The 17,887-nt window shown below is 43.4% G+C and overlaps 1 protein-coding gene and 1 long non-coding RNA gene across 4 annotated transcripts; both read left to right on the top strand.

Moving 5' to 3' along the window:
* The first annotated feature begins 659 nt into the window (after positions 1–659).
* Positions 660–4,889, top strand: LOC133968694 (spindlin-W-like). 3 transcript variants are annotated; one of them, XM_062404871.1, is made up of 5 exons: positions 660–785; positions 1,417–1,458; positions 2,354–2,619; positions 3,107–3,340; positions 3,713–4,889. In XM_062404871.1, exons 2-5 carry the CDS (start codon positions 1,439–1,441, stop codon positions 3,916–3,918), a joined length of 726 nt encoding a protein of 241 aa, XP_062260855.1. In that variant the 5' UTR covers positions 660–785; positions 1,417–1,438; the 3' UTR covers positions 3,919–4,889. The 3 variants fall into 3 exon arrangements, with proteins under 3 accessions (XP_062260855.1, XP_062260857.1, XP_062260854.1); XM_062404873.1 differs by lacking the exons at positions 660–785; positions 1,417–1,458 and adding an exon at positions 1,165–1,356; XM_062404870.1 differs by lacking the exons at positions 660–785; positions 1,417–1,458 and adding an exon at positions 2,124–2,193.
* A 7,921-nt stretch (positions 4,890–12,810) lies between these two features.
* Positions 12,811–13,918, top strand: LOC133969004 (uncharacterized). The gene is made up of 2 exons (XR_009924160.1): positions 12,811–13,258; positions 13,339–13,918. It is a non-coding gene; the product is annotated as an uncharacterized LOC133969004 (long non-coding RNA).
* The last annotated feature ends 3,969 nt before the right edge of the window (positions 13,919–17,887 follow it).

Genomic DNA, 17,887 nt, shown 5'->3' with positions numbered 1-17,887 from the left:
CATGGTAACACAATGAGTTACCATGCATTGTGAAGGAAAGCATCATTTGGATCACAGAAAGTATTTGATCCCAAAATAAAATCAATGAACAAATCATGTGCGAAGAATTTTAAATGAATAAACAATTAGTCATAGCTATAGGCTAACACAAAACTTAAACTGATAGTTTTAAGTATGTAAGACAAATTATAAACAAACAATAAAAATACAGTGACAAAATAATGCTGTTATTTTTTGTTTTAGGTATGTGAGATAAACAAACAAACATTGACTATTAAATGTTCTTTATTTTAGCTTTCTAAGAAAGATACATGCATGTGAGATACAGTATTGTATAGATTTAAAATGTATTTGGTATAAAAAAAAGTGAAATTTAAATAAAAAAGTTATGGAAAATATTTGTACACTTCACAAAAGTGGGAATTTGCAGGCGGGTCACAGCGACTGGAGGAAAATGTGGAATTAATGTAGGTAGGATGATGGGAAATATGGTTTTGGGACTTTTGCTGCTTCATCAAATTCATAACATCCCAACATGTAACATGATACAAATTCAACAATGTACCTGGTTGCGAAATACAGAAAACTATAAAACGTTCTGGGAGTTTTCAGTCACGGAAGTAAACCTAAGGAAAGTGAGTAAACCTGGCCTCAGGTCCCAGAGTGCTTTGGGATCCGCGAGTGCATCCTGGTATTTGTAGTCCACGAACCAGAGTCGTTTCCGCGTTACTAGCCCCTGTTCGGTGGAATCTGCAAAGACAAACACATGTGAAATTAGAGATCAGGTAGGAAGAACACTTTATTCCCGCGGCTCCCTCTTGTTCATCTTGTCGACCATGTTATAGATACTGTTCTATTTGTCACGGTCAGTCCCTGTGTGTTCCGCTAAACCCGGTCGCTGCCACCAAGATGCAAAAAGCCGAGCTTTACATGGCGAAGCGTTTCCTTTTGTTCCGCCAGCGTATGTCCAGAAATGCAGGAGGCGAATTCTCGCGAATGTTTCTAATTTATGACAAACCGGGTCTGAAAGGGTTTTAACAACATGAGCTAATAGCTGCTTCTAATTATAGACACACCGCAGCTCAGCAAACCCGACAGTAATGGATACGTCGACAGTCATTCTAGCTAGCTCAGGTGAAGTTACATATTTATTAGCCTATATAGTTGTCCGTCTAAATATACTACTGTGCTAGCATTGAGCTAGCATTAGCACGGGCTTGTCGCAGTTAGGTTGTTTACATCCGGTGTTGCGTGTTGATTTGCATGTGTAGGAGCGAGCGGAGGAGCAGCTGGGAGACACAGCTCTGTTGTTGTTTGAAAAGACTGAATAACGTGTGATCTGTTGTGACCTGACAGGTTAGTGAGGCATGGCAGCGTTCGTCACATTCACTAACTGACTTGTCTTGTGTGTCACAGGGTGGTGTGAATATATGGAAACATGTCAAAGAAACGGGGCAGGTAGGTCCAGGATGAACTCACAGGGTTTCACAGTATACCTTCATTCCCACAGCAGGAAATACTCCCATATACTCTTTTTCAAATGATGCCCCACATTTACCTTGTTTTTCTGCATTCCTCCTAAGTTCTGTTGACTTGAAACTTTCCCCAAACTATTTGACCTATTTTATATTCTATACGTGCATATATTAAATCTCTTTTTTTCTCTATTCATTAATGTTTTATGATCAGTTCTTCGGAACTTACTCTGGCTTGTTAGGACAATCATTAAAATCAAAGTTATCCGGGTTTGAGTTGGGTTTGTCAGGAAATCATAAAGACTTGTCATCAAATCATAAATCTGTAAAGTAACTGCAAGGTTTAAGGCAGTGGCTAATTATAGACACTACAGATACTTTCAATGAGTTAAATTAGCTCCGATAAATCTTCACAATAATTGTTTACTACCCAACACTTTGCACCTTAATCGCAGAATCTCTGTGAAGTCACCCTGCCAAGTTTATATTGTGTAATCTGTATATGTAAAATAGTTTTAATGAGACATTTCACACAGAAAATATATATAGTCATGTTTTATATGATTGCTTGTAATAGTTTAACTATATATATGTGTGTCTGTGTTAATGTGTGACAGGCTCACACTATTCTTTGTGTACATGTGACAGTTTTGTAGAATAGAATTTTCACTATCAGGGGCGACAGTATCCATATGGCATCCCAGATGTTTGGTAAAAGGTGATGTACCTGTTCATATGTTATCTTAGAGATCGCCTTAGTCAAAACAAATACCCCAAAACTAGAATCGCTCCAAAAATGACCCTAAAAAATACATCGTACTCGATCTGCAACTAATTTATCAACGCTTCCATTGGTCTTATTCCCTCCGTGTTCCCAGGAAGCGCAGCAGTGGCGAGCTCAGTGACAGCGCGACGTCGACCCCGACCCTGAGCGCAGACCCTGATAACCTGCTTGGCCACAGAATCCAGCACAACTGGAGGGAAAAGGGTAACATGACCAAGTGGAAAGGCACCGTGCTGGAGCGTCTCACTGTCAACAGCTCCCTCTACATGGTTAAATATGACGGCTTTGACTGTGTCTATGGCATCGAGCTGTTCAAAGACAACCGGGTTTCTAATCTGCAAATGCTGACAGAGAAAATCGGTGAGTTTAATGGCATCTCCCTCTTCATGGACATGTTATGGCTTTGCTTGGGGTTAATTTAATACAAATTAAGTGCTAGTTGTTTATGTAACTCTTCTGTAGATCCTTTCTGCAGTGTTTAGATTGAAATTAAACTGCACATCTTGTTTTAAAAGATTTTCTGTTAAAGATTTAGTTTGTCTCTGCATCAGGTCTAGTGTGGTGACTATTCCTGTTCCTAACACTGACTGACACATGACACATACCCGTGTTTTTTAGTCTGCCACTGACGGTTTGTCTCAAACGTTAAAACTTTAAGTTGAGGCTAAATCAAATCCTGAACAAATCATTTTATAATTATACATTTCTTATATCCATGAGCTATTGTAAAGCTGATATAAAGCCCAACTGATTGCTTTTGCGGATATTGTTCCTAATTTACCGTATCGTCGGGTTTCCATAAAGTTTTCCAGTTAAAATGCTCATTAGTTTCTTGTCTTTCTTGCAGTGAATAATAAGATCAAGGTCCCTCCGGGGGCGGAGGAGCTGGTGGGCCGAGCTGTGGAGCATCTGTTCGAGAAGGAGGATGGCGAGAAGAACGAGTGGCGAGGCATGGTACTGTCCAGAGCCCCCATCATGACCCACTGGTATTACATCACCTACGAGAAGGACCCAGTGCTGTACATGTACCAGCTATGGGACGACTACAAGGACGGAGATCTACGTGTCCTGCCGGAATCAGGTACCAAAATGAGTACTCCTAGAAAGGTGGGAGTTGGGGAATAGGATAAATTTACATAGTTATGCCGTCTTATTAAAATCCAAAGTCTTTGCCCTTTTTTAGTTTACATTTTATGCAAAGTTACCTATTAGGTCAAGGGGAAGAGGGTTCATTCTTATTATGAGGTGACAATACTATCCAGTAGGAGTTGCAGGAGACCAGGCTAAAAAATAACCGACGCCAAGTTTGTAAGGTGTTATGGTTCTCCTTCAAACTGAATATAAATGAATTCTTAACCTAGCAGATTTTTACATATGTTTAAACTCTGTCTGCTTTAAAATGAAATCACCTCTTTCACATTTTTCCCTTTTTGTCTATCCATCTCTCCGCCAGAGAACAAACACCTGCTGCCAGCAGACAGGAAGCCAGGTGAGGAGCCAGAGAGCCTTGTGGGTAAACAGGTGGAGTATGTCACAGATAACGGTCTGAAGAGGACAGGATTGGTCATCTACCAGGTCCCAGCGAAACCCACGGTATATTACATTAAATATGACGATGACGTTCACGTCCATGTCTACGATCTAGTCAAGACCACCTAGAACTGACTGTGCGGGTTTCATCTTCAGCTGATGGCTCATCTATGTCCCGACCAGTCGTTACCTGTTAAAGTGTTACAGATTCCAGTCCCCCTGCAGTGGGAGACACTGTGCCGAAGATCAAAATCCCCCTTTCATTTTTTATTATTTTAAGTTTTTTTGGCCTCCAGAGACAAACACTTACATTGCGAGACATCTTGGTTTTGGAGTCTCCGTTTTTAAGATGACCTTGGTTTATGACTCAAAGGTCGGCTTTGGTGTAAATAAAACAGATCTGAGAACGGTTGTATAGCCCAACAGATGACCTGAAGCTTGACGTTAGATTTGGTTCAAACACACTTGTATAGTGCAACTTTCAAACTCCAAATTCAAACTTTTTCTAAGATACACATCGAACCGAAGGAATTTAGCTTTGTTACCTATACACCTGGGTTTTATTCATATTTGATCTCACTTTTATATGCCTGTGCTATTTATTTCGTCTGGAATATTTGGCTGTGCCGCCGGTAACATTTGAGCAAATCTCCTCTGGTGTGTTTTATGTGCGTCACTGGTCAGACGTAATAATCATTCATCCAGTTTGCTAATTTTACCATCATCAGATTTCAGCTGAAGTCTATAGTCACTGATCAGACTCTCTCACATCATGGTTAAAAAAAACACACAGAATCATCTAAAATGTCATGTATCATATTTCTGTTTTTACATTATAATAATATATGAGACTTGCTGATGTTGATGTAAAGTTGTTTCCGTGGTGTTTGTGCTACACACTATTTATGTAGTTCAAATTGGCCACCAACATTGTTTAGTATTTTGGACTGAAGTCTTTATTATTTGCCAAAAATGAAAACAATGTGAAATGATATTATTCAGGCCTCAAAATATTGTTATTTGTGTCCCTTAATATGTTTTGTTGTGTAAATATAATCTTGAGACATTTTTATGAACGTTAAACAAAGCTGCTCGAAAGTGATTTTTGTCGTCCAGTTATTTGACAATGGCCCTTGCAGTGGATACTTTGTCCTATGATGATTCGTGATGGTAAGAAGCACAATACATAATTTAATCACTCAATTAAAAACTTTTTATAAGATTAGGAACATGAGCAACTCATATCTTTTTTGTTAATAAGAAGCACTTAAAGAGGTCTGTGAAATTAATAGAAGTTGGGATTTCAATCTATTAGTTGACGTCTGTTTACATAATTAACAGTATGCTACATTTTAAGATATAATACACAATCCAAGGTTCTGATCTCAGGACCTCCTTTTCGTGTGTCTGAGACTAAACATTGCTGATAGAGTGCCACAGTTTAACTTTTGGCAATGTGAATATTTTCCTTTATTTATTGCAGGTTTATCAACACATGAAACTGGTTACTGTGAAACAACACCATATTTGATTACCACAGCTAACAGCTCATTCAGCCTCTCTGCATAAATAAAACATGACAAACGTGTACCAGTAAAATGTAAACCTAATTGCAAGAGGTGAGCAGACGCACTGTCAAGTTGTGTTGACACATGTCAGGTTCCAACATGTAGTGCTGCTTGAAGTTTAAACCTATAAAACAAGAAACGCTCAACGTGACTCAGACTAGAGGAAAGTCTCTACAGCATAGGGCTCATTGAAACGTCCAAAAACGATTCCAACATAAAAATATTCACATCAGTCTGTATTGATAATTATCATAATAAATGTCACTTTATTAACTGATAGATTTTTGCTCCTGAGTGAAGGATGTGATTTTAAACTCTCCTCCATTATCAGAGAATGTCAAACACTTCAACAAAACATTTAGAAAATCCTATAGATCAGTGACATGTTTTACCTCCTCACTTTTCTCACTGCATAAGCATTACATCAATGTATTTTGAACGTTTTTTATATTGCTCTTAATGAATATTACATTGCTATAGTTATTGATATTACATAAGCTTTCACTTTGGTGTTTACAACATAAAATCAAGCTAATTTTTAATTTCTAGTTACTTTGTTTATATTAAATCCCATGAGATGAATACAAAGTAAGGGCAGTTGCACCATTTTTTAAATCCAAATCTGACATGAAGGCAGGCAGTTATATCAAAATGATTAATCATCCTTATCTTCACTGAAAGTGAAGAAAAATCAATCACGTCAATCACGTCTCCATCTCCTGTTGACTTCCACTTTAATGCTGAAAATGAATTATAACTCCTAAAGATAAAGGTTCCCTCTAGTTCAGTTGCTTCACAATTTCTTTGCCAGTTTTAATCAAACAGCTGATTAGCTTCTGTATTTTAAGGCCAATGAATCAGAAGAGTAGAAACTATTAACACAGTAGCTAATTAAGGATCGCTGTCATCTGAATAAGTTCATCTTACAGCAGCAGGTTCTCGATATAAACTCAATTTCATCATAATCCTCACTATAAGTTGTGCCTCATAAAGAGAGTTATCAAAACTCTTCACACACTGACTGTGCAGCAGCAGCTTTTTGTCCTACAGTCACTGGTGCATCTTAAGATGATTATAGGATCATATACTTACTCATGACTGCCTTTCGTTAATCTCTACAATAAATGTTGATGGTTTGTTGCATGTTTGTAAATGACTCGGCAACAACAAAATGAAATCAGACTTGACCCTGCTCAGACATTTGCAATTATTTTTATGCCAATAACGATCTGCCGTGAGGTGGAGCTTCGGTCTGAGCTCAATCTGTGTCTGTTCGTCAAATGTCAGCCTCGCTTTGGTGGAGAGCAGAAATCTCCTCTCATGATTGCCCCCCCTCCTGGCCACACATGCAGCCACATGCTGACTGCCCGCCCCCTGAGTCCCTCCGAGGGGGCAGGGTGCTGCTGGTGACCGGTGCCAGTACAGACGTCGGGGAACAGTTGGCATACCATCACGCCAGGCTGGGCGCCCAGATAGTAACGACAACGAGGAGGAAGGACATGCACTACACAAGGTCTGCGCTCTTGAGAAATGTGTCATGTGATGCAGTTTGTCACCTGTTGTGCATTTCTCGCACTATCTTCTACCATTGTCTTTCTTTGTGAAACCATCTGCCTGGACTCCTGGCAACAGATCGAATCATCCGGACATAACAATTATAAACTGGAGTTTATGAGCAGAATGTGAGTCTGGTCACAATGAGGCACCATATGGGCCTGTGATGTGTGATTCTGTCCCCTGCCAGTGAGGGGTGGTCACAGGTGCCTGGGGTGAGCATGTCTTCATCCCTGAAAGTGATCAGACTCTCGCCCTTCTTTGTATTTACCCAGAAATATACAGTCAAATGTAAAAATGATGATACCAGCTCTACAAGCTGAAAGAATCATAAAACAATCATTATCACTGCTTCCAGCCTCAGTAGCTTTTTTAATTTACATTAGAGAAGGAGATTGATCTGTGATTTGAATGTCCTGTATGAGCCAAAACCAGCAGTTAATCAACCAATGGTGTTTTATGATCATTATGAGGATGCAAGAGGGAAACGTCTTGATGCACAATACAATTGAAACACCTCTATGAGATCGTATTCTTAGAATCCTCACCATCTATTTTTTTCCTGGGACCTTCCTCCAAAACCTTGTAACTTTGTCTGGATTCTTATTGGCCAATGAACAAATGCACTTTACTATTTTGTGTTGCTTAGCAACCCAAGCCAGTCCCTGTTTATATATACAATGCATTCGTAATTAAAACGTTTGCAGAGACCTTCCTCCATGAACTCATGGCCGTACCATAGAGTCTATATAAAAAAGGGGCAGCACACATTGTTAGTGATAATCTCAACAGGAGCTGGAGACAGGATTGATTTTTTTTCTTAACTTTCAGTAAAGATAAAAATGATTCATCATTTTGATGGAACCTCAGGCCTTCATGTCAGCTTAGGATTTTAAAAATGGGGAAACTGCCCTTACTTTGTATCCCTCTCATGGGATTTAATATAATCAAAGTAACTAGAAATGAGAAATTAGCTCAATTTTAGGTTCTAAACACCATATTTGCCAAACATTCATATTTGGGGAGGCATAGTCAGTTATGTCATACAGCTATCCAGGTTATAAGAGAATAAATAGTATGTTGTATGTTTTCATATTGTTTTTAATGAATTTCAATAGGTTTATCTACGCTCTCCTCCTCTCCACTGTATGTTTAAGGCCGGTGGAACTTGGCATATTCTACAGTCTCTTAGTGTGTTGGTGTTATTTGTCTGTGTCTGTTACTGTAATTTTCCTTCTCTTCTGTCAGTTAATTTTCTCTTAACCACATGACCACGGTGTCAGAGAGCAGGATCAGACTTGTGTCTTCACCGATGTGTGAACACACCTCTGGGTCTTTGTGGTGACTGTATATCATTTGCTCTGATTTTTGTATCTGTTTACTAACCTGATTAAACGATTAATTTATGAATCAAAGCTCAAAATACAGCCCGGATCTGCATCCATCTTAAAATGAAGACTAAATATTGGCACTAAAATGTAGCACAGTCTAAGAAAAAACACTTACTCACAAGGATAGATGCTTGTTCCTTGTTTTTTCTGAACCATAGGGACCTAACACTACTTCTAAGTTCACACTGCGTGGTCTTCTTTCACACCATGCAGCGCAGCAGTGTCACATGTAGAAATTCAGGTCAGACTCACACTTGGATCCTGACACTGGACTCTCATAGTTTTTTTTTTATACCGTCGTTATCTTGTGTGTATTACCACCATGTTGACCTCTCCTGCATAACTAGGGTTAGTCCGAGCCGTCACATACTGAACATAGAGAAGTGCTAACAACTTGAGATGTATACCCCTCGTACTGATGGAGGACACATAGGAACTGATTTTGGGAAATTTCCTACCTACAGAATAAAAAGATCTTAGGACATTAAATGTCAAATTCAGTCATCTTATATGATTACTTTACTCATTTGATAATGTTTTTCGTCTGTGTCTGATTCATTTATATTTTCATTCTACAATGTATTGTGAACTTTTTGGATTTGAAAAGCTGAACCAGATCCAGGGATTGCAAGTCAGCCTTGGCTAGAGATCCGACACACGTCACATGTTTATCAAGTTCCTCCGACCTGTTACAACAATGTCCCTGTCGAATAAACAAATAGGTTGAAGTAGTAAAGCATCTAGTTTTCTGTCAGCGGGTCATCTCATTAGGGAAGGCTCATATGTTATAGAAGAGCAGAGTGGAGTGAAGAGAGGGCTTTGTTTTCTTTGTTATCTTCTCTGCATCCAGTGTGTGTTGAATGAGAGGATTTCAGGTCTAACCGTCATGTTGGTACTGATGTGAGAAAATGCAGAAACAGAGATTTGAATTGAGAGGTTTTTATTTCACATATACGAAAGGCGAGTTGCAGCACAGATTAATGGATGAACATTTACACATGAGCTGAAAACAGTAATACCAGTTTATTTGAGTCTATTCAGGACAAAATGTGCTCCTGTGTGTCATTATTACAGAATTTCCCCAGGGTTATGGAGCAGCTTTCAATGAATATCACCAGGTTAAATTATGCTTTTGATTGCAATTTTGAGTGTAATTAACATATTTGAATACACACGTTACACATCAGGGCTGGATCAGAACAGCGTGAGTTTTAAAGGGCAGATTTCACATTTTTCAGAATAAAGCCAGCAGTGAGCCAGGAAACAGATTCTGAACCTAAGATGCGTGCAGGCTGACGTGGACTGAAGAGCCTTGCTTGTGCTGAGAGGCAGACTGGGACTTGTTGTTCTATCATCAGCGTCACAACAAAATCACTAGTCTTCCACTCAGCACCACCAACACTTTCCCTCCTCGTCCCCTCCTTTCACTGTCCACGTCAACTGCTTCAATCTGTAATAAGAAAGAAAAAGGGACAAGCTTTTTACACCACCGGGCCTCGAAGTACTTACGCCTCAACATTCCCTCCACTCTACTGCTGTTAAAGAAAATATATAATATAATATATTGATTATATCACCAGTATTAGGAGGGAGGGAGCATGCAGAGCGTTAGACCACCGGCGAGTGGTGTGTTGATAGCTTGTGAACTTTAGATATTGGAGATGGGAGACACTTCCTGTCTCTGTGCTACCCCTCAACCTATTTCTCTCTGAAGCCTGTTGACATTCCATCCTCCCTTTGTTGTTGTAATGCTAACCTTTCATCTCCTCTCAAAAAGGGGGACAGGAGGAGGAGGAGGTGAGGAACACACATATACAGAGAACGAGAGCAAGAGAAAAACAGAGATAGAGGGGGTCACAGCAAAACACGTAGAAAATATCAAAATGTAATTAACGGAAACTCCAAAAGGTGAAAACTAAAAGGACAGAAGTGTGAGCGCATAACATCCACAGCAGTGTTTTTTGTGTGTGTGTGTGGTTTTCTACACAATAAGTCACAACTGGACTGAGAGGGAGGGAGGAGAGAGAGGAGACAGACAGATTGTCCCGCATCTCTAGTATTTTTCTGAGCTGGTAGCTATGCAACAAGACTGGGAGTCAGTGGAAGAGGGGGATGGGAAGCTGGGGACAGTTTAGTGAGAGGAAGGAACCGAGGAAGGTAGGAAGCGAGGGAGGATGGATAGAAAGGGAGGAGGAGGAGGAGCAGGAGGGGGTCCTTGAGTGCAAACTGGAGAAAAGAGGAGTGCTGAGCAGGGCAACAAGAGTACACCCGTACAGCAGATGGCCAATAAAGTAATTTCAATTTGGTATTAATTAAAGACAAATAATCACTTCATTTGCTTTGGCTCTTGACATTCAAGCATATGCCACTGGTAAAATCTCCAGTTGAGCTTCCTGCATTGAACTGGTTGTGTTAATAATCAGCAGACACGTCAGCGTGATTTAAAAAAAAGCTAATAAGCGTGTTTGATCGCAGCTTTGAATGAAAGTAGCAGACCTCGACGTGCAGGGAGCTGTCCAGCGCGTCGGTGCTGAATGACGCCCTACTTTTTTCCTCCGCGTCCATCTCCTCCTCAGAATCTCGACTCCGGCCCGCGCAGAAAAAGAAAAAGAAAAAAACCAGGCCACCTGTTGCTGCACCGAAGTTTTCTCTCTGGAGGTTCTAAAGCCAGGTTGACCGCTGGTGTGCGACGTGCATCCTGTTTCGCGGGTGCTGGTGCTGATCTGGAGTCAAATCTCAGTCACATTATCTGTCAAATCACAGCAACATGTCATGATAAACATTCACCCCCCCCTCCCCTCCTCCCTCATCCAGCAGCACCACCACCCGCAGGCGAGGCAGGAAGAGGAGGAAGCGGCTGGTATTTCATTTCCATTTCTATTTCCTCCTCTTCCATCCATTTTCTTCAGCATATTTGTCATCTCTCATGGAAAAAAAGAAGCACTGCAAACACATTGACTTCCCTCAGAAATAACCAGCCCTGCATCCTCTCCACAAACCCTCCGGCACGAGAGAGGCACTCACCGTTCATCGTCGTGGGGAACAACAGGTGCTGTGTGGGCTTTGCTTTCAGGGAATCGGGGAGCCTGTGCGCCCTCCCATCATCCACAGCTCCGCGTAATGATGGTGGTCGTATGGAGATGTTACTGGGTAGGCTGGCGTGGAGGGGGGACGGGAGCGCTGCGTTTATATACGTCCACTGCCCGGAGAGAACAAGGCGGGGGCGGGTCGCTGCTGAGTGACGACTGAGAGAGGAGGCCAATTGACGAGCTTTCTCTTTTTTCTTTTTCCATTTTTTTTCCCTTTTCCTTTTTTTCCTCCAGACCTTGTTAAGGGTGCGGCCCCAAAGCAGCAGCCAAATTACATTATATGAAGGTTATAAGGGCGCGTATGAATAAAACATATGGAGACCTAGGGTGTACATGGATGGAATATACCCCTCTGGGTTCTATTTTAAGAAAACAGCTTGTCACCAATACCGGCTCATGATTGCTGAGAGTAGTCTGAAATTATGTCATGATTAAAATCTTCTGATGATTTATTTTTTGTCTCCCATACTGCATCCTACTCCTCGGTGGCGTTGTGAAGTGAGTGTTGATTTATAGATTGTGAGTGTCTTGGCTGTGGAGCCTCTAGATACACAAGAACATCCCTAATTAATGCCATTGAACTCCTTATTTTTCACAGATGGAGTCGATTACATAGGCTGTATATGGAAATAGAAGGAAATAGAAAATATGCATAATACTCAATTGAAATCACGCGTCCCATATGAGCAGATGTCATTGTATTAAAGCTGAACTGTGAGTATCAGATTAGGCTTCTAATTAACTGGCAATGGAAACAACCGGAGTGAAATGTTACACACCTGCAGGGCTGTGGGACTTGCACAACCACAACACAACAGATTGATGAGTTGCTGCAAAACACAACTTCTGATTTACCCTCCAGTGAGAATACATTCACACACTTTATATGCACATTATATAATCACAACGTGTGTTTGTATAGTTCAGTCAAGGATAAACCTAGTAGGCAGTAAATACAAGAAATTACCGTAAAACTTCAATTAATGCCTAAAAACTGCATCATAAAATAATGAATGAATAAGCTTTTTTCTCAGAGCTTAAGATCGTCTTTGTGTTGTAGTACTCATTAGAGCTCATACCTCCGCCCAGGCCCAACAGTCTCCTTGAATTCAACCAAGCTGCACCACATTTAACACACTTAGATATCGGTCCGTTAAATACGCCTCATCTCGCAATGTTCAAGAAAGTGTAAAGGCAATTCTGGATCCGCCCCCTGACCAGGATTCAGCACCAAAACGTGTGGTTTCATTCTTGACCCAATCTTGTTTCATCGTAATCCATACAGGAGCTTTTGATTAATGTTGCTATAACTAAACAAATAAATGAACAAATACAAGAGCATAACCTCCTGGGAAGAGGTTGTAAATTGCCTTATAGAGGTCTTCAAGGACCATATAATATGTATATATATCATATTGTAGCAGGATGGGCCTTTAATTAGTGCTGCAGTACCGGCCCATCACGGTTGGTTGCGCTGTCTATAAAGGTGAGTGGTTGTGCACTGGGAGCCCTCTTGCCTTGGAGCTCCAGACTGCCCCGCCTCCTGTTATCACCGCACCTGGCCGCCTCACCTGGTCGCCTTTTGTTAGCTGGGTCGTGCAGCTCGCCGTTGTTTGGTATGTAGTAGTTGTTTGCGTCTGTGTACCTTCTAAACTTTGCACAAGTCCTCAACACTGGCTTCCATCCCTCAGGCAGTTCCGGGTCTTCCTTCTCCCGTATCGGCCCCAATTGTAGGGCATGCAAGTGTTTTCCTCCTCTGCCGGTTGCAGCGGGGAGCGATCAGCTGATCGATCGAGTCGCACGTAATTGTGCTGCTCGATACAAGCGATCCCCTTCCTCCCCTTTGATGTTCATTCAACTCCTGACGGTATGTGGATAAGATGACGTTAACTCAAGTTACCACAGTTGTTGTTCAGCTTCTAGAACAAATGTATTTTTCTATGGCAGGGTTGACGTGTGTGTGGGCGGTTTCTGCCAGCACGTTTTTCCCCCCCCTCTTCACGCTGCTGTTGGCCGGCTGCTGTTTTGCCCACTGGCTTATATAGCCAACACATCCATCCTACTCTGCATCTCCTACTGTGCTGTACCTGCCACCGAGTATGGTGACTGCTGCCTCATCCTCAGTCTCATTTTAATCTATTCAGTTAACCGACTTCTAACTGATCTTATTGATGATATTATTTGTGTTTTGTGGTTTGCTTTGCATGTTTTTGGTTTAATTCGTTTTCAGTGTCATCTTTATCTATTCAGTTAACCGACTTTTAACTGATCTCATTGATGATATTATTTGTGGTTTACTTTGCATGTTTTTGGGTTTAATTCGTTTTCTTAGTTATTTTGGTTTGGCTTAATTGCTTTACATATTTATTATTTATATCAGTTTGGATAAATCTCCATTACTTTTGATTTAATTTCTCTGTTAGTTTTCTTTTGTTTGCATTTATTGAGTTTGTTTAAGTTGAACATATTTTATTGTGAAGTCATGTTTAAAGATTATATATATTAATTAAAAGGAATTGAAATTGTATGCTGGACCCAGTCTCAAGCTTTCATTAGTAATGAATTTGTGTGCTTTAACTTTAAGGTTAATCTAACTCTCCAGGTGAAATTCCTGGGGTGGCGTTACTGGCAACTTGTCACTAGTTCAACTAAAACTTCATCTTATTGAAGCCTTCAAAACGTCGAATGCCACATTTGGCGTTGCTGGCAGGAGCTTTACTTTTGGAAAGCAGAGACGTGTGGTCCAGTTCCTCTATATAATTTGTTTTGTTTATTTTAATAGTCCCCAGGGTACATATTTGATGTAGAGGTTTTGAATTGTGTTCAGAGGCAAAACAGCAGCTTGGCCTTTCGTGGTCCGCAGAGTCCCGGTGAGGATCCAGTGGTGGGGTTGTTGTGTTCTAGTCTGACTGTAGTGTTAGTTATGGATGTAGAACTGCAGGAGTTGAGGGAGCTGGTGGCGCAGTTAAAGGTGGACAATGAGAGGTTGCGGCAGGAGCAGGCTGTGGCCGTGCCTGGTCCTAGTTCGGAATCCTCCACTTCTTCTGTGCCACCTGTGGCCCCTGTTACTACTAGGAACCCCATAGCAGAGAGGCTGGTTTTTGTGCCAAGGGATAGAAAGTGTCCTATGTTCAGGGGAAAATCAGGGATGGGGTTGAATGAGTGGCTTGAGGAGGTTCAAGCCTGCATGCGGGCGCGTCACTTATCCACATCTGAGCAAGCCTTTTTCTTGTTTGATCATCTTGAGGGTGAGGCTCGAGAGGAGATCAAATATCGGTCTGTTGTGGAGAGGGAAGACTCAGCTAAAATCATCTCTGTATTACAGGAACTGTATGGGTGCTCAAAGTCTTATGTAGCCTTACAGGAGGCGTTCTTCTCCCGACGGCAACAAGAAGGGGAGACACTGCATGAGTTCTCCCTCGCGTTGTTGAGCTTGATGGCGTCGGCGAAAGGAAGTGCACCTGGTGGGATGACGAATGCAGACGTCTTGCTGCGCGACCAATTTGTCGAGCATGTTTTGGACGGTGCCTTGCGTCGCGAGCTGAAGCAGTTGGTCAGGAGGCAGGCTACTGCTACTTTACTTGATGTACGGGGTGAGGCGATCCGGTGGGAGCGGGAGGGTTTCCCTGGGGGCGGGAGGGGTCGGAGTCATTCCGTCCCGTCAGCTTTTGGTCTCCAGTACGGGGTACAGAGTGGCTCCCAGGGAGCAACCACTTCACCTCAGGGACAGGAAATGGTGGAGATGAGAGAGATGTTAAGGTTGCAGCAAGAACAGCTGAACCAACTTACCCAGAGCATCGCCACATTGCAGCCCTCTCATCTGCGCCGCCCTCCACCTCGTCGTGGCCCTGTTATATGCCGGCGCTGCCAACAGCCAGGTCACTACGCAAGCGATTGTAATGGCGTTCGGGTTTCTGCTCGCACACAGTCTTCTTTGCCTGGTCGTCAACCGTCTAACGGGCATTTTCATCAGGCCCAGGAGCCGGAAAACTAGCACCCGCCGAACTGCAGAGCCACAGTTCGGGGGGGGTAGCCACTGGCTCGGAGGAAGTTCTTGAGCTGATGTCGTCTTGCCCCCATGTTGCCGTGGACATGGGTGGAGCTCAGGTTCTTTGCTTGGTAGACACCGGTTCCATGGTGTCTACAGTTACAGAAAGCTTTTTCCTGCAACACTTCCAGCCTTGGGGGCATGAGAGGCTACAAGCTTGTAATTGGCTGAAGCTCAGAGCAGCCAATGGGTTAGACATCCCCTATGTTGGCTACCTGGAGTTAGATGTCGAGCTCTGTGGCACTTCGGTGCCGCGGTGTGGGGTTTTGGTGGTGAAAGATCCTCCGGGAGCGGTGTCTGCTCAGGTTCCGGGTATTCTGGGGATGAACATTATTCATCGATGTTATCAGGTGCTCTTTGGACAGCATGGTCTGGCTTTGTTCAATTCGCTCTCTGTATCAGATGCACCAGAGACAGTTACGCAGGCACTACAGAAGTGTCATCAGGCCAGCAGGCAAGCCCCTCACCACGCAGCAGGCCAGGTCAAGGTTCGGGGTGGGAAGGCATGCCGCATCCATGGTGGTACGATGACAATAGTTACAGCAACATGCTCCGAGCAGTACTCGGGTACTAGGGTGTTGTTTGAGCCTTCGGAGTCTGGCCTACCTGCTGGGCTGCTTGCTTCACCTGCTTTGGTTCGGGTAGTACGAGGCACTGCGTACATCCCGATCGTAAATGTTGGCTCCACTAGTGTTTTGCTGTACCCTCGCACTGTGGTGGGCACCTTGGATGAAGTCCGGGTTGTCAGCATGCCTGCAGGAGTCACCGAGACGCCAACAGAAGTCGCCACCGTGGCTTACCAGGCCACGTCTGAAGTCGTGCCAGATCGAATTGGGGCTCTGGACTTGTCAGCCTTACCAACTGAAGATCAGGGTAAGGTTCAGTCCCTTCTTAGGCAGTACAGCTCTGTCTTTTCCTCCCATGAGGGAGATCTGGGATGCACCAACCTGATCAGCCATGACATCCCGCTCTTAGACAAAGTGCCTGTCAGGCAACGCCATAGGCGCATCCCGCCGTCCGAGTACGAGGTGGTTAAGGAGCATATTAACCAACTGCTTGAAAATCAAATCATCAGAGAGAGTAGCAGTCCTTATGCTTCCCCAATTGTCCTTGTGAAAAAGAAAGACGGCAGTTTACGCATGTGCGTGGACTACCGCCAGCTTAACAACAAAACGCGGAAGGATGCTTTTCCCCTTCCACGCATCGAGGAATCTTTGGACGCCCTGACAGGTGCCCGCTGGTTCTCTACTCTTGACTTGGCCAGCGGGTACAACCAGGTCCCGGTCACAGAAGCAGACAGGCCCAAAACCGCCTTTTGCACCCCATTCGGCTTATTCGAATGGAACCGCATGCCCTTTGGGCTTTGCAACGCCCCCAGCACTTTCCAGAGGCTGATGCAGCGAATGTTCGGTGACCAACAATGTCAATCGTTGCTCCTGTATCTGGATGACATCATAGTCTTCTCTTCCACGGTGGAACAACACCTGGAGCGGCTGGAGATTGTACTGGGACGGTTGCAGGAACAAGGCCTGAAGGCTAAGCTAAGCAAATGCGCGTTCTTCCAGCCGGAGGTGCGGTACTTGGGCCATGTGGTCTCTGATCAGGGAGTCTCCACCGATCCCAGCAAGCAAGAGGTAGTTGCCAACTGGCAGCCTCCCACCACCATCGCTGACCTACGCTCATTCCTTGGTTTCGCCAGCTATTACCGCCGCTTTGTGGAGGGGTTTGCCAAGTTGGCGGCCCCTCTACACAAGTTGGTAGCAGAATTAGCTGGTAGGAAGTCTAGGGGTGTGGTGCGAATAGTGGCGGAGCATTGGTCGGATGAGTGCCATCGCAATTTTGAAGCGTTGAAGACCAAACTTACCACTGCACCTGTGCTCGCCTACGCCGACTTCTCCTTACCGTTCATCCTGGAGGTTGATGCGAGCTATGGTGGCCTTGGAGCTGTGCTCTCCCAGGAACAGAATGGGAAGGTCAGACCTATAGCTTATGCTAGCAGGGGGTTGAGGCCCACAGAGCGAAATATGTCGAACTACAGCTCCATGAAATTGGAGTTTTTAGCTCTCAAGTGGGCTATGTCAGAAAAATTCCGGGAGTACTTGCTTGGTTATAAATGCATTGTTTACACCGACAATAATCCCCTCAGTCACTTGTTTTCTGCCAAACTCTGTGCCACCGAACAGCGTTGGGCAGCACAATTGGCAGCTTTTGATTTTGAAATAAAGTACCGCTCTGGGAGGAGTAATAAAAATGCTGACGCTTTATCTCGGAAGCATCCACCTGGGCCAAATAACCTAGAGGAGATGTTTCCTGGTACCTCAGTTCCTGAGCCCTTGCGGCAGGTCCTGCAGCGTGAAACCACTCCCGCCAATCAAGCTGCTATTGCTGCGTTGCCCCATCATGCACCTTCTGACCTCCAGGCACTTCAACAAGCTGATCCTGTCCTTC

The sequence above is a fragment of the Platichthys flesus genome, chromosome 14 (genome assembly GCF_949316205.1).
Source record: "Platichthys flesus chromosome 14, fPlaFle2.1, whole genome shotgun sequence".
Classification (NCBI taxonomy): Eukaryota; Metazoa; Chordata; class Actinopteri; order Pleuronectiformes; family Pleuronectidae; genus Platichthys; species Platichthys flesus.
The sequence above is the reverse complement of the archived record's forward strand: the minus strand, read 5'-3'. Positions and strand labels throughout refer to the sequence as shown.